Source organism: Gekko japonicus, unplaced genomic scaffold, assembly GCF_001447785.1.
Source record: "Gekko japonicus isolate JY-2015 unplaced genomic scaffold, Gekko_japonicus_V1.1 scaffold644, whole genome shotgun sequence".
NCBI lineage: Eukaryota > Metazoa > Chordata > Lepidosauria > Squamata > Gekkonidae > Gekko > Gekko japonicus.
Window position 1 is genome coordinate 624054 of NW_015160853.1, and position 17140 is coordinate 641193.

Consider the following 17140-nt stretch of genomic DNA (forward strand, 5'->3'; position numbering starts at 1 on the left):
AGGGGGCGCCGGGATGCCAGGAGATCGTCGCCGCCGCCGCCTTCTTTGAGGCTGGCGGCAGGATTCTTGCTTTGTAGATCGCCGCCGGCGTCGCGCGCGGTTTCACGCATACACATGTCAGTTGCGAGGGGGACTATACCGTTCATTAGGCAGACAACAACAACAACAACAACACCCTTCCGCCCCCCAGTTTTCTACTGTTTATTGATGCTTTCAAAAATGAATACAGAATTACAGAGATGCAAATAAAAGTTGCAATGGTTTACAAGCTGGAGTCAAATTGCGTGTCATAAGTCGTAATGGCAGAACAGCAAGAAACACATTCTTAATATTGTGATAGGGTCTACACAGTGTGTTAAAACGTTTCCCGAAAATGCTATTTTATATTCCTAAAGGAACAGGTGAACAATCAGGATGTCTTTGGCGCAACACCCGGTTTGAGGTTTTCAAAACGCTTGCCCTTTGCTTGCTGACGCTCTTATGACGACAAGACTCTTCGTCATTTCCTGGGCGAGGGTCGACGGGTTTCTACGCTGCGGGCGAGCTGCTGCCGCCGCTGCTGAATCATGAATGCAACCACGCCTCCGCTCCCTCTAAACTGTATGCTCCCTCTAAACTGGAGTCTTGTGAGCAACATGGTGGTTGAAGCTCCGCCCCTTGATGAAAATCTTGGCCAAATACAAGACCAGCTACGATATTTCAGATTCAGGCCAGCTGGAGCATGTGCGCAGACCAAAACCTACAGAAGCCTGAGCTGATGACCAAGGAGTTGTAATGTTGAAGTCATAATTGCTCTCTGTTGTGTGTCTACAATGCTTTGGAGTACTTGTTACAGCTTCTTTTTGTAACATCTAAGTTATTGTATCAGCACTTTATGTGGGGAGAAAAAGCAAAGTGTCACAGAAGTTTTCTACCAGGCATTGTCTTAGGCTCCTATACACACACAAAAACCTAGCACCTGACTTAAGATAACCCAATACCAATGTGATCCTTAGCAGTAACCTGTGCAAAACCGGTCTATGCACTCAGTTAGATGTTATTCATTCCTTGCACTTTTACCAGAGATAGTGTTTACTCTCAATGAACATAGAGAGGCTTAGTTTTGTGTCAAATTAAATTTTAAAAATGTATGTATACCCCCAAGTGGAATAAAATACTGTATTACAAAAAAAAAAAAATTAAGTTGTGAGCAAGCATTTTGGCTGCTGCATAGATAAGTTTGCTCTGGAGCCATGTGTGAGTCGGAGGCTAAATGTGTGAGTCGGAGGCTAAAAAACTGTGAGCTGGCTGGCTCACACTAACTCAGCTTACGGGGAACATAACCCGTACGCCCAGTATCTGGTTTGAACGGATACTTTTCACAGCCAGAAAATGGACAGTCTCCAGCCACTGTGGCAATGCAAACACAGCCAATCCAAGCAAAGGATAGTTACTAGCCTAGCACATCCTGTGCATGTAACCGAGTCCCGGCAGAATCAGTGCATGCGCAGAGTGGCCAGACCTGTATAAGTTAACTCTCTCCTCTTATCCTCAGTGGTGAACCACAGTGACAAATCTCCTTCTCCTATCCTCCGCTTATGACTCAAATAAATTAGAGGGTTAATAGTCTGAAATTGCGCTTGCTCCTGGCGTTTCCCGAGAGAGAGCACGATCTTGGAGTCTTGAGTCTCAGACTTATGTTAGCCTTACAGTTTTACTGCCCTTGGAGGTCTGTCGAGTATGAATAGTGGACTAGCGGTGTAATCATTAAACTGCAATAATGTGTCCACACACTAGTTGCTGTAGATATTCCGGGTTGTGTGGCCGTGGTCTTGGCACACAACCCGGAAAATCTACAGCAACTAATTAACTCCAGCCGTGACAGCCTTCGACAACATATTGTCCACACACTGCTGGGCTGTGTCTTGGTGTTTAAAATTCTGGGAAGAGGCCATCAGTGGATGAATGACCTTGGGAGAAACAAATTTCGTAGGTGTTGTGCAGTGGGTTCGACGCATCGAATGATCAGGAAACAGAGTGATACTCAGCACATGTTTACTGGTACACAACATAACATACAAATACCGGCAGGCCGGCCAACTATATACAGTCCCCTTGGTCCACTCACAGGTCCTATTGGAGGGTTTAAACTTCCCCCCAAGTTCCTATTGGTGAAGGTCAGTAGTTCAGAAGTTCGAGACCCACGCGTCTCTAGTTCCAGCTCCTGCCAACCTAGCAGTTCGAAAGCAAGAAATTGCAAGTACCACTTCGGTGGGAAGGTAACAGCGTTTCGTGCGCCTGGGTGCTTAGTCGTGCCAGTCACATGACCACGGAAACGTCTTCGGACAGTGCTGGCTCTTCGGCTTTGAAACGAAAATGAGAACCGCAACCCTAAAGTCGGACTGGCTTTCGAGCAAGGGAACCTTTCCCTTTCCCTTTCCCTTTAGAGGTTTCAGGATCCTAGTCCCTATTGTCTCTAAGAACCAAGCTCAGGTATTTGTCGCTGGCGCCTGGTGGCAGTCAGCAGACATAACAGTAGGGTTTCTTAATGCTCCGGAAAAAAGGAACCCTAAATTAAGAGGACAGTAGGGGACCCAGAGTGGAAAGAAAACCTTCAATGGCATAGTAATACGACAAGTTTTGCCTCTGGACATGATATAAGATTTGCTGGTGACCATGGGGGGGATAGAAAGTAAAAATCCTAAGGATCCATGAGGATCTGTTCATCAGAAACAAGTTTTTGCTGCACGGTGTAGCCACAAAGCTGTGGATCCGCGATTTCTGGGGTTCAAGCTTTGCCCGTGGACGTCCTGAAGGATTCCCCACAAGAAGCTGTGGAAGGGGACAGTATAACACAGGCTAGCAAAGGAAGGACGTGGCACACGAGCGCCATCGTCTGCTCAAGTGCCGAACTACTGTGAAGGCAGGCTGAGACGGATGAGATCGCAAACATGCAGAAGGCAAGCGCATATCCCGAGTCCAAATTTACCCGTCTCGACAGCAGGGCGAGAGTGGATTATAAACCACATACAGAATGGGCTGCAAAGTCATCCCCGAACAGCCGTAAAACGGCCATAAATAAATCTATGTAGCAGGTACCATAAAACCCGTTGCTCAAAGGAAGCGAAAGCCGCACGGAGTGTGGCGGCTACCATAAAATCCGATGATCCAAGGAAGTGAAAGCAGCATGCAACGCAGAAGGGGATTTCTGTTCCACGGTGGGTTTGCTAAATCAACGGAGGGAAAACCCAACGCGGAATCAGCCAATGTCCAGGCAAACCACCCCCACCTCCCCATCTCAAGACTAGGCAAGGAACTGCAAATAAAGTCAAAATAAACAGGAGTCTTGTGGCCCTGAAAAGACTACCTCAAGTGGCAGACTTGAGCGGACTGGAGCGCCTGAGACACCAGGCACGTATATTTGCAAATTGCAATCTCTCTCTGCAATTAATTTGGGATTGCAGTAAATGTGCATAGAAACGCCGTAGCCCAGAAGGGGGCGCCAAGAGCACAGCAGAAGCTGAGCCTCTGCCTTTCCTCCCCCCCCACCCCGGAAATGGCTTCTCTGCTACCCCACCTCTTCCCTCCCTGTGTTTTTAGCAGAGCGTCTTGGAGACAGGGCTTCTTGGGTGTTGCTGCTTCGCAATTGTTACCGCAGGCAGGGAATAGGATGGAGAACGCCCGCCCGGTGAGAGACCTATTGCAGTGTTCCAGAGCCATTGCCTGCCATGCGTCGTGCCGCAGTGCTAAGCACTGTTTCGCTATGGGAGAAATCTCTTTGTGGTGGGTGGCGATGCTCCTTCTAAGCTGTGGAGTCTTGTGAGCAAAACTTCACTCCTAGTCTTCTGTTCCTTTCCATTTTCTGCAAAAACGACAAACATCTGTGAAGTCACAAAGAGCCTATATATGTCATGCCGGTCTAGCCTTTTGCTCCTCAAAAATGGATGTTTTCTCTGTAGCATCATTAATATTGTGTCATCTGCTTTCAATGTGTTGTCTTTACCTCCTAATCTGCTTTTAGCATTGTTGCTTTGGATAGTTTCTGGTTTGCATTTTGTCAATCCAAGTCCTATCTCATTGTTTATTTCCCGTACTTTGCTGTCTGACTGCACTGTTCATATCCTGTAATCCTCTTTTGAGTCTCAGCAAGAAATGATAAAGTAAAAAAAATAAATCATAAATACAACTAATTTGAAAATACTGGAAAGAGGGCAATTTTTTTAAAGACTTCATTCACAGTAATTATTCTTATTACATGGACAAGCTAAATTACATCATAGAGTTCTTGCAAGAAAAGATTGCTGAATCCTCTGCTGGACCTCCTGATGGCCCCTGGTATTTGGTGTAGTGGTTAAGAGCCAGTTTGGTGTAGTGGTTAAGTGTGCGGACTCTAATCTGGGAGAACCAGGTTTGATTCCCCACTCCGCTTGCACCTGCTGATGTGACCTTGGGTCAGTCACAAGCTCTGGCACAGCTGTTCCCGAAAGAGCAGTTTTTGTCAGAGTTCTCTCAGCCCTACCTACCTCACAGGGTGTCTGTTGTGGGGAGGGGAGAGGAAGGGAAAGGAGTTTGTAAACCGCTCTGAGACTCCAAGTGAAGGGCGGGGTATAAATCCAATCTCTTCTCTTCTTCTTTTGGCCACTGTGTGACAGAGTGTTGGACTAGATGGGCCATTGGCCTAATCCAACATGGGCTTCTCTTATGTTCTTATGTTCTTTGCAGTTGACACACATCATAACCTCTTTTTAAATTTGTCATTTGAAAAGTTTCCTTAAATTTCAAAAGCCACTTGTCCACTGTAGGGTTTGAATCTGATTTTCAGTGACATGTGTGAACTCTATTCTTGTAGCTGTTAGCGTATGTGAAATTATGCTCAGTTTATGCTTTGGGAACACAGCAGCGTAACTTAAATAAACTAACATCGACTGAGAAAGGGAAATCTATACCGAAGTCATTTTAAAAAGTTTTCTGCGACGGAAGACCAATAATTTTTTTGCTCTGCAATGTGTCCATCGCATATCCAAGTAAACCCTATACATTTTAGATGGAATTAAAGGCAGTCCAGAGAGCAAACTAATTGATGCAGCAGCCAAATTACTCGCTCACAACTTCAATGGCCAGTAGCTCACAAAGTATAATTTTTGCTCACGGGACTCCACAGCTTAGAAGGGGCATTGTCCCTCACCCAGTTGGACCGGAGGGCTGGGCTGGGCTGTCACCAGTATGCTGATGACACCCAGCTCTGTCTGCTGATGTATGTATGTATGGACGCGGCTCCAGAAATCTTGGACAGGGCTGTGGCTGCGTGGTTAAAACAGAGTTGTCTGAGGTTAAATCCAACAAAGATGGAGGTCCTGTATCTGAACCGTGGGGGTGGGGGTGGGAGGTGGGATCAGGAATCTGGCTCCCAACCCTTGATGGGGCACCGTTGTCACCAGCGCCGAGGGTGGAAGAGTCTGGGGGTGATCCTGGATGCTTCACTTTCAACAGAGGCCCAGGTCACCACGGCGGCTAGATCGTCCTTTTACCATCTTTGGCTGGTCAGGCAGCTGGTTCCTTGTCTCTCCTCCCGGGACTTAGCTACCGTGATCCACGCAATGGCTACTTCTGCTGTAGTGTATTCAAAGCTGCCTTGAATGCCTAGCATGTGTGAAACACCTCATTGAAATGTAATGTTAAGCTTCATCCTGGGCTAGGATCACCGGCGTAATCTTCGTGGGGGCTCCGGGGCTGGAGCCCCCACCGAAATTTCCTAGAAGCCCCGCCCACCAGGGCAGAGCAGCGCCCCCACCCCTCCTCCTCCTCCCCCCGCGGCTCTGCCTGCCGGATCCAAAGTCATCCAATAGTATTGCTAGCCCAGGAAGTAACAAGCCAATCACTTCAAGCAAGCTCCCTGAGCGGGAACGAATGTGATTGGACATTATCTCGGCAACCTCATAGGTTGATATGTGTACAGTGGGTGTGGCTACATTAGCCGGGAATGTTTAAAAGCAGGACAGCTGCAATGTAAAAGCTGTTCTGGCTATCTGATGTTGATCCGTGTTGGAGTTGTGTTCGAGTTGAAGAATAAAGTTCTGTTCTTGCTGAATCACTCTCTGACTGTTTTGTTAAGCGAGCGACTTAACATCTGCCTTTTAAGAAATTTGCTATCGGATAGCCGGGCAGAAGTTGCTTATCGGGTGGCTAGGTTCGGATGGCTTGCCCTAAGAATGAGAAAATCTATAGCCGCTTGAAAAGAGAATTATGATTACGTTTTATTAATTCGAACCATTATGGTTTTTATGGTGTTTTTTTATAACCAGCCTTAAAGTTCTGTTCCTGTTTTAATATGATATCTTTTACTCATGTTACAAAATGTCATGGCTTTATGTGTCGGTCAGTGACCATGAATAAAACTGATCTATCTATGCTGTATGCGGGGCTGCCCTTGAACCTAACCCGGAAACTGCAGCTCATGCAAAACGTGGCGGCACACCTGCTGACTGTGATGTTGGTGCCAATTGCACTGGCCGCCAATCAAGTACTGGATCCGGTTCAAGGTTATGGCATTGACCTTTAAAGCCCTATGGGGCCTGGGACAAAGATACGTGTGGGACCACCTCTCCCCGTGTGCCCCGAAGAGCTTTGCGCTCTGCTGAGCAACAACTGCTGGTAGTCTCCAGCCTGAAAGACATCTGCTTAACTTCGACCAGGGCCGGGGTGTCTTCTGCCCTGTCCCCGGCCTGGTGGAACATGCTTCCACTCGAGATCAGGGCCCTGCGGGATTTAATGCAATTCTTCAGGGCCTGTAAAACGGCGCCGTTCCGCCAGACCTTTGGTTGAGGTGGCAGACGCCTGAAGACTTTGGCTTCCCCTGCTTACACCGCCCAGCTACACTGCCCTTTCTTAACTATTGCTACGGCATCCACCAAGAAGAAGAGGAGGAGGAGGAGGAGGAGATTGGATTTATACCCCGCCCTTCACTACCCAAGGGAGTCTCAGAGCGGCTTACAAACTCCTTTCCCTTCCCCTCCCCACAACAGACACCCTGTGAGGTAGAAGAAGAAGAAGAAGAGATTGGATTTATACCCCGCCCTTCACTACCCAAAGGCTTACAAACTCCTTTCCCTTCCCCTCCCCACAACTCCCCTCCTTTCCCTTCCCCTCCCCACAACAGACACCCTGTGAGGTAGGTGGGGCTGAGAGACCTCTGACAGAAACTGCTCTTTTTCAAGGACAGCTCTTATCAGAACTACGGCTTGCCCAAGGCCATCCAGCCAGGTGCATGTGGAGGAGTGGGGAATCAAACCCGGTTCTCCCAGATCAGAGTCCGCACACTTAACCACTACACCAGACTGGTTCTCTAATGGGTCCTTGTTTTATTCGTCATATGCCCTGCCCTTGTGGGAGGCATTTGTGGATGCCGGAAAGTGAATCTTTTGTTATCTGTTGGTTTGAACCATTTTAACTTTGTGTGAACTTGTATTTATTATTCTACTGTACCTGAACCTGTTGTGACCTGCCCTGAGCGCTTGCGGGGAGGGCAGGATATAAATGCAATGATAAATAAAAAAAATAAAATAAATGGTCAAGTAAAAAGAGCCAGGTCAATAATATCAATACTTGAGAACAAGCCAATAACAGTAAGCCAGAGCATAAAGTATATAAAATGAATACATCATTCTAAAATACTTTATCCTGTAGTCAATGGCAGACCACACCAGATTTCAACGAAAGCACCAGGCCTGTAGCTACAGAGGGGCATCTCGGGGCCAGCCCCCCCCCAACTTACTGCCCAGGCCTCCCGAATCCCATCCAGCTGGTTTGTTTTATTTTAGTTTCACATGCGCCACAGCCTTGCCACACTGAGCCATCGCCCTGCCATGCCTGCTGGTGCCCTTGCCTCTCTGGTGTAGTGTTTAAGTGCACGGACTTTAATCTGGGAGAACCGGGTTTGATTCCCCACGCCTCCACTTGCAGCTGCTGGATGACCTTGGGTCAGTCACAAGTTTTCTCAGAGCTGGTCTCTCAAGAACACTTCTGGAAAGAGCTCTCTCAACCCCACCGACCTCACAGAGTGTCTGTTGCGGGGAGGGGAAGGGAAAGGAGTTTGTAAGCCGCTCTGAGACTCCTTTCGGTAGTGAAGGGCGGGGTTTAAATCCAATCTCTTCTTCTTCTCCTCTCGCTCTCATTGCTTTTTAAAACTTTTACTCACTTGTCGCTTCTGACACAGCCTGGGTGTGTGTATGTGGGTGGGTGCCCCCGACTTATTTAAATGCCCCCCGAAGTAAAAAAGATCCTGACTACGGCCCTGGAAAGCACTATCAGCCTCTTAATTGGGCGTTGCACTTCCAGATAATCCTGGGCATTGGAAGTTTATTTTTAGTACTGGATTAACAAGGGTCACTGGTGATACGGGGAATTGCTTTTGGTTGCACAGAATCTCGATTGCGCCATGGGCAAGAAGCAAGTGGTAAGCCCAGTTTATTTCCAAGTTTCTCTTTTTTAAAAAGTGCAAAGATTTTTGTCCGGTTTTTGGAGTCAGCTTGCTTTTTTTAAATATACCTAATGTACAAGATCTGATTCTTAAACTGTCTGGCTGGGAGAGAGCTCGCTGGTTTATAGGCTATCCTTTAGTTAGCCCAGTAGAGAGAAATGCTTTTCTGTGGCAAAACTTGTCTTCAGAATGCTTATGCTCTCATTTTGCTAATACGCATGATTAGACGGAGAAGCATGTGATGGTTGTAAATATATTATTTTGTTACGCGAAGGACAGGCTACCAGAATTTAATAAACTAACACATATCTGGGCTCTTGTTTCAGTGCCCGCCCCGTGTCCTTCCACCAGTACCAAGGTAAGATTGACTGATTCACTGGGAGACTTCACAAGGCGAAATGTATTAGGGGAAGCAGGGGAATCGTTCATGCCCAAGGGCTTATGATCTTTGGATATGCTGGGAGGGAAGCAAACCTTACCTCATACACATGAGAGTTTTTACATTTCTGGTTGTCATTTGTTCCAAATTTAATAGTATTCTTTCTTTCTTTCTTTCTTTGTAACTTTTTCACCTCGACTGGGAACGTTTTTGATCAGCAGTGGAAGCCAGGGTGAGTTTATTCATTGTCGAATAGTCAATTGGTTATTTAATAGACTGCCTTATGTTTTGCTTAAAACAGACTGCTAACCAGTGGGACAAGGTAAAGCGTCCTCCTTATCTTACTGTTCTTCTGACTCAAAGGTCTTGAACAGGCTGGGATCCAGCCCCCTTAAAGGCAATCCCTGCAGCTAAATAAATTAGCAACTGCTAAGGTAGCTTTCCGTTCCTCATCTACAAGTAAAAACTGGACAGCTTTTTGAGATGATAAATTCAGATAACCTATTTAGGAGGAAGGACAAATATTTTTCAAATCACACCAGATTTCACTCTCCGATAAAATACATTCTAGGGCAGTGGTGGCGAACCTATGGCACAGGTGCCAGAGGTGGCACTCAGAGCCCTCTCTGTGGGCACACGTGCCATCGCCCCAGCCAGGCCCTGACCATCATTAAAGTGTTGAGTTCTCTGCCAAATAATTTTAAGTAAATGAAAGAATTTGGGATTGCTGTCCTTACTTTGTTTGGATCATCTTAAGTTAATGTATGAGTTGTTTTTTTCTAAAGTAAAACCTCAGTACTCAGGTTAAATTGCCGTGTTGGCCCTTTGCAATAAATAAGTGGGTTTTGGGTCGCAGTTTGGGCACTCGGTCTCTAAAAGGTTCGCCATCACTGTTCTAGGGACTCAAGCTGACCGGATCCACACTTACAAATTCTGTCTGGATACACTTTGCCTGCAAATCGGCCTTCCAGTATGGCTGAGGGGAAAGAATTTAACCTCTTTATGCTCTTTTGTAATGAGGGATCATTAGGTCTTTTAATTTTCTTGGAATAACACAAGAAAAGGGAACTCCAAAGAACACTAGTGAGGATACATGCTGTGCCCACAATTAGGAGCTAGTTCAATTTGACGTTTTATTGAGGCTTGCAATTCATCATCAGCTACCTTTATTGCCATCACAACAAAACATACACCATCAAGGGATAAAGGTACAAACTTAATTGTTGGGGCTGAAAGATTCCTCTCCTCTTAATGGCACAACATAAAAATTTAGCCACCAAATCAGTGATCTCAGAGTTATGGGAAGATAGTATAAAAACTGTCTTGCAAACATCAGATTGACCCTCACGATTTTGTAGCAGAGGTTCTAGGTATATGTGATCACGAATATTACAGTAAAATAATACAACGCAGGGGAACATGTTCAGTACTTTCTGTCTCCCCCAGACCGCATGAACAAAGCCTAGAGGAGTATGGAATTTTTTTAAACCTCCCGTACAAAACAGCAGAAGGAAGAACGTTAAAACGTGCTAACATAAATGCCCTCCGATGCTAGAGAAGTACTCAGCCAGATATTGGCTTGTTCAATTATTGGGAAAAGCCATAAAATATAGTTTTCAGGAGTTGCTTGGATTTTTAATTTGTGTCTTCAGTCGTCCATGGCTTGAGAGTGTAACATTCTGCACCAAAATGTGAATGTTACTGTTTTAATGTTGAAATATTTCAATGTTTGCCGTTGGAGTTCCTATTTGAGTGGAGAGGCAGCACAGAAATGTTTTAAATAAGTAAATAAATAAAGGAGGGCATCTTCAGCTGTGTTCTGGGTGGTACGTGGATACAATCCTCCTCTTCATTTGTCTACTTAGAGTCCTTTACCATTCCTCCTCCAGAGGCCCAGTTCATGGCAGAAGTTTCTTCATGGCATGTAAACTTGTTTTTTTTCCCCCCCTTTACTCTAGATGAAGTTCCTCTTGGTCGTTCCAAAAGAAAAAAGGTTAAGGGGATACATTCATTAGGTAAGAAAGTGACTTGGTCAAGAGCAGTACATGAAAAATAGGAAGCAAGAGCACATGCAGCATTTTAGATGGTGGAGATTCTTACGTGATTCTTCCACGCTGTGTCAGCTGGCCTGGACTATATTATGGGCAGGGGTCATTTCATAGAAACAGAGGTGCAGGAGCTCATTAGCATAATTCATTAGCATAATTTATTTGCATATGCCACACCCCCTGATGTCACCGGAAGTGTGTCAGGAGGCAACACCAGCTACTTAAGCTCCGCTGGACTGTTTTGGATTGCTAGCTATTGGGGGGGGGGGAACGTGCAGATCTGTCCTCACAGAGGAGGGAGAGCTTCTACCTGAATAAAACTTGGTCTTAAAGGTGCCACTGGACTGTTTTGGACTGGGGGGGGGGCTCTGCAACTTACCTGGCTGCTTCTTGCTCTGACTGAGGGCTGCTGGGAGCAGGTGGTGGGGCTTGTTGCATGTGCCCGCCCCCTGGGCTCTTTACTTCTGGAGCTTCGCTCCTGTGCGCTCCTGCAGGAAATGACCCCTGGGCAATTCTGCATCTGGCATTTGCTCCACCTTTTCTCAACACTGAGGAAAAGGTGCAGCTCAAAACCACATTTGGATATGTCCAGGCAGCACCCATACTGACTGCAAAGTCACCCCTGAACAGCCATAAAATGGCCATAAATCTATGCAGAAGGTACCATAAAACCCAATGATTGAAGAAAGTGAAAGCAGCATGCAATGCAGAGGGGAACTTCTGTCCAAGGTGGGTCTGGTAAAACAACGGAGGGAAAAGCCAATGCAGAATCGCCCCATGCCTCCTCTGTGTGTGTGCGCGCTCGGAATCATTGCCTAACTAACCATTAGTCTAAATTTCTTGTGGTCTCCTCACTGTGAAGCAGTAGCAGCTGGCAGAGGAATGAAGTAATCGCTTAGTCACATTGTCTTAGGTCTGGAGAAACAGCAGACTACAGCAGACTTCTAAGCCCCCCCCCCCTTGAGGAATGTCCAGGAGTCATTTCGTAGAAAAAGAGGTGCAGGAGCTCATTAGTATAACTCATTAGCATATGCCACACCCCCTGACATCACCGGAAGTGTGTCAGAAGGCAACACCCACCGCTCAGGCTCCACTGGATTGTTTTGCATTGCTAGCTATTGGGAGGGACGACGCGCAGATCTGCCCTCACAGAGGAGGGAGAGCTTGTACCTGAAGGCGGGCGGGGGTGGGTGGGGGTGTCTCTCTCATCAGCAATGCTCCCTCTAAGCTGTGGAGACTTGTGAGCAAAAATTCTACTTTGTGAGCTACTGGCATTAAAGTTGTGGGCGAGCAGTTTGGCCACTGCATAAATCAGTGTGATTCGGAGCCGTCCTTCCTGAGCTAAGACAAAAATGTGTGAGCCGGAGGTTTAAAAACTGTGAGCTAGCTCACACTAACTCAGCTTAGAGGGGGAACACTGCCCGTGAGGTAGGTGGGGCTGAGAGAGCTCTTTCCAGAACTCTCCTTGAGAGAACAGCTCTGATAGAACTATGGCTTGCCCAAGGTCACACCAGCAGCTGCAAGTGGAGGAGTGGGGAATCAAACCCGGTTCTCCCAGATTAGAGTCCGTGCAGGGGAGAGGCTTTGGGAGGTTATAATGCGATGCATCCCACCTTCCAAAGCAGCCATTTTCTCCAGGAGAAGGGGGATAAATGTTTTAAATAAATAATAAATGATTTGTGTAGTCTGGCGATCACTTGTAGTTCTGGGAGATTTCCAGCCCCTACCTGGAGGCTGGCAACCCCCGCATCACCTGTATCTTAGGAGCTGTCAATACGTCTGGTAACAAGTGTGTGGACAGTCCCACAAATAGCTGGGTAAGAAATAAAACAGGCCACGGGCATCGTTTACAAGGCTACCTTAGCAACTACCTTGCTGAAGTTCTAATTCGATTCCGCTCTTTCAGATATTATCGTTCCTGATGCCGTTCGCCGGCCGTTTGAGAGCATCGGCCCTCTGACTTCCGAGGCGCAAGATGCTGCCCCTCAGAGGAAGCGCAAGAAAAAGAAGATGCCTCTGGGTAGGTGGGCGTTTGTAGAACAGAATCCAAGCAGATGATGCATTCAGCAGAGGAAGACAAAGTTGTAGAGTGGCTGGAATGAAGAAGTAGTAGAGATTGGATTTATACCCTGCCCTTCACTACCCGAAGGAGACTCAGAGCGGCTTACAATCTCCTTCCCCTTCCCCTCCCCGCAACAAACACCCTGTGAGGTAGGTGGGGCTGAGAGAGCTTTCTCGAGGGCTGCTCGTGAGGGAACAGCTCTGAAAGAACTTGTAACTGACCCAAGGTCACCCAGCAGCTGCTGCATGTGGAGGAGTGGGGAATCAAACTGGGTTCTCCCAGATTGGAGCCTGCACTCCTAACCACTACACCAATTTGGCTCTGGGAGTGTGGCAGGGGAAGACCGACAAGGGAATCCACTTGCCCGGGACCCGGGAGGCACACCGCCTAAGGAAAGCCCAGAGTTGCTGCTGGAAGCGAAAGGGCGGACAGGCAGCACTGCGAATCCTGCTCTGGGAAAGCGGGACGTGCTCAGGTGGAGACAGCGGGGGCTCACAAGCCAGCAGCAGTCAGGAGCAGCTGGTAGCGGGGGGGGGCGCGAGGCAGTTGGATAAGCCTAGGTGCTTGTTAAGGCAAGCCTTAGGCTCAGCAGGTAGGCACTTGTTGGGGGGGCAGATTTTGGTGTAGTGGTTAGGAGCGTGGACTCTAATCTGGGAGAACCGGGTTTGATTCCCGACTCCTCCACATGCAGCTGCTGGTGTGACTTTGGGTCAGTCACAAGTTCTTTCAGAGCTGTTCTCTCAAGGGCAGTTCTCGAGAGAGTTCTCTCAGCCCCACCTACCACACAGGATGTCTCTCCTTCTTTGAAGGTTTTCAGAAAGAGGCTAGATGGCCCTCTGACAGCAATGTTGATTCTGTGAATTTAGGCAGATTAGGAGAGAGAGGGCAAGAAGGGCCGCCTCAGTGCTTAGTTCTCGTGGCCCTTTCTTACTCGCCCAGGGAAATGCTGATTGCCACTCTGGGGTCAGGAAGTAATTTTTCTCCGGACCTGTTTGGCTGGAGATCCTGGAGGCTTTTGTCATATTCTGGGCGTGGAACAGCGGTCACTGGCGGTGTGTGTGGGGGCAATATTTGGGAATTTCCTGCATTGTGCAGGGGTTTGGGCTAGATGACCCTGGAGGTCCCCTCCAACTCTGTGATTCTGTGATTCTATGATTGCTGAATTCTGTCTGGGAAGATAATAGGCATCAGATTCTGGTCCACCTCCATGAATCTTGCTTTCGGTAAAATCACTGGAGATGCGAGGACGCTTTTGGTCCTCTCTAGAGAATGTGCAGAAATGTTTAGTTGCATTAGCCACATTGGCGTTCGTCGAGTGCCTCAATCAGTTGGTTTACATCCGCAGGCTTTGATGGGAGCAATTATGACAACATTTTCCTCAGTTACCATTTCTACACTGAAATTGCCCTTTTCTGATAAGCCACTGATGTTCTCTACCCATAGCAATCGGCATACATTGGTGGTCTGTGGTCTCCTGAGCGCAACTACTGAAAGTCAGCGGTTTTGGCCTGGGAAGTCGCTGGTTGCTTTTTGTGGACATGAAGTATAATTTCCAAAGTTATTTATTTGCAAGACATCTTGAGGATCTCCCTTACTGTCTTCCATGCGCCAGGCCAAAACATTTCTTTTAATTAGGGGTTTTATCTTTCCAGCAGATGTATGCTCAGGTCTTTGCCCCATCTGTTTTACGGATAGTTTTATGCATTTTTATGTCCCTGGTCTTGTTTTAATGACCTGTTTTTTTTTATATTGATAATTTATCATGCCAACTGTGAGCAGCACTCAGGAAAGGCGGCATCGAAATCTCCTAAATAAAGAAGTAAATGCTGGGCTTAATGGAATATTGGCAGCTTTGTTACTGCAGTAAACAGAAAGAGTTCTAAAATTAAGGCTCGTGGTTGCATTCCTAAATATATCCAAATTAACTATTGGGTGTTGGAATCGCAGAAAAAAATTGCTATCTTCCCGGCATTGTGATGTCCCCTTATGCAAAGACTGTATCGCTGGCTTGCAGTGTAGTTTATCTTGTTTTTTCCATTCTTAAACATTCAGAATTGGAGAGCTCCTTCACCAAACAGAATGGAAACTTCTTGTATCCCGAGCCGGTTGAAGAAAACCTAACGCGTAAACCTCGGAAAAAAGTCAAGTAAGGATTTGCAGTTTGGTTCTCCTGTTCCCCCAGATATTTTGTGACCCAGTTTTATTATTGCTCTTTGACACTGTTACATCTGGATAACCATTCCAGTCCTCCACAATTCATTTGCTCTTAAAACATGATGGCATTTTGATGATTGAAAGCACTATGCCATATCTCAGTAACCTGACTCACAGTCAGATAAAAGTAGACAGAAGTATCCTCGTATTAGGGGATGAGGCTGAATGAAAGGGATTTACCACACAGCGCTCAATAAATACTCCCATTCACTGTTCCCTCTTGCATAATAAACACTCCATCTCTCCTCTTAAAGGTGCCACTGGACTCAAACTTTGTTCTGTTCATTTGGAGTAAGTCTTGTTTGGGTGAATAGAATTCATTCCAAAATAACTGTCTTGAGGACTGCATTAAAATGGTCTTCAGGCTGAATTTGCTTGTTGCACAGATTTGAATTAAGAATCACTCACACGGGGGACACCCGGCCACATACTCCAGTTTGGTGTATTGGTTAAGTGCGCGGACTCTAATCTGGGAGAACCAGGTTTGAATCCCCACTCCTCCACATGCAGCTGCTGGATGACCTTGGACAAGCCATAGTTCCGTCAGAGCTGTTCTCTCAAGGAGAGTTCTGGAAAAAGCTCTCTCAGCCCCGTCTACCTCACAGGGTGTCTGTTGTGAGGAGGGGAAGGGAAAGGTGTTCGTAAGCCTCTCTGAGACTCCCTTGGGTAGTGAAGGGTGGGGTATAAATCCAATCTCTTCTTCTTCTTTTACCTCACAGGGTGTCTGTTGTGGGGAGGGGAAGGGAAAGGAGTTCGTAAGCCTCTCTGAGACTCCCTTGGGTAGTGAAGGGTGGGGTATAAATCCAATCTCTTCTTCTTCTTCTTTTACCTCACAGGGTGTCTGTTGTGGGGAGGGGAAGGGAAAGGAGTTTGTAAGCCTCTCTGACACTCCCTTGGGTAGTGAAGGGTGGGGTATAAATCCAATCTCTTCTTCTTCTTCTTTTACCTCACAGGGTGTCTGTTGTGGGGAGGGGAAGGCAAAGGAGTTTGTAAACCGCTTTGACACTCCAAGTGAAGGGCGGGGTATAAATCCAATCTCTTCTTCTTCTCCTCCTCCTCCTTCTCCTTCTTTGCTTTTGAAGCCAAAGGAGAACAGGTTTGTTCAACCCTGGAATTCCATGTGGCATGACAAGCCAGGGTGGGATTTGTCCCTGTGCCGTGAAATGCAATTTGCATTACCTCAGCCCAGTTCTTGATTATGCCCGTGCATAGCCACGAACTCCTTAACTGTGTGCAGCTGCGCCGGGTCTTTGAATCATAGGCTACTGAATGTCAGCACAGTGTGGCCAATTCCCTGACATGCAGCTATTCCCCCAGTCCCAGAGGGGAGAATCACAGCTTTGTCCTTTTTCTCTCTTTCTTTTTCCCTTTCGTGCCGTAGAAAAACTCGGCCTACAGAAAGTGCCAACGAATTAGGCGTGGAGGATGAGGACATAATCGAAGAGGAGCAAGTCAGAGGCTCCGAACAGCAGCCCGTGTTCTCAGCGCCAGTCATTGCTAGCCAGCCAGTGAGCAAGGTGTTTGTTGAAAAAAATCGTAAGTGATGTCTCGGCGTTTCAATGTCACAGCATGTATAGGTGATTTTTTTTTTTAAAGGAATGATTGTGCTATTAACGATGCTTTCAGACGAGTCACCCTTTGGAACAAGTTAAGATTTTGGGATTCTTAGGCTGGGCCTGTTTTTGTTATCTATAATAAAAACGGGCCCTCCCAACCTGGATGACCCAGGCCGGCCTGATCTCGTCAGGTCTTGGAAGCTCAGCAGGTTAGTACTCAGGTGAGAGACCAACAAGGAAGCCCAAGGTTGTGTTGCAGAGGCAGGCAATGGCAACCCCCCTCTGTTCCTCTCTTGTCTTGAAAATCCTGTGGGGCAGGGGTCATTTCCTGCAGGAGCGCACAGGAGCAGAGCTCCGGCAGTAAAGAGCCCAGGGGGCGGGCACAGGCAACAAGCCCCACTCCCTGCTCCTTCTCTTTCTTTCCCT

General features: G+C 47.1%; 1 protein-coding gene across 1 annotated transcript in view; it reads left to right on the forward strand.

Annotated features, from left to right (window-relative positions):
* The first annotated feature begins 3595 nt into the window (after window positions 1–3595).
* TMEM237 (transmembrane protein 237) overlaps window positions 3596–17140 on the forward strand; it is a 31742-nt gene continuing 18197 nt past the window's right edge. The window contains exons 1-7 of the mRNA XM_015421188.1: window positions 3596–3667; window positions 8782–8813; window positions 9056–9066; window positions 10793–10849; window positions 12789–12902; window positions 14997–15090; window positions 16540–16694. Coding sequence (XP_015276674.1) covers window positions 3650–3667; window positions 8782–8813; window positions 9056–9066; window positions 10793–10849; window positions 12789–12902; window positions 14997–15090; window positions 16540–16694 — 481 coding nt within the window. The 5' untranslated portion in view covers window positions 3596–3649. The remainder of the gene's footprint in view (window positions 3668–8781; window positions 8814–9055; window positions 9067–10792; window positions 10850–12788; window positions 12903–14996; window positions 15091–16539; window positions 16695–17140) is intronic.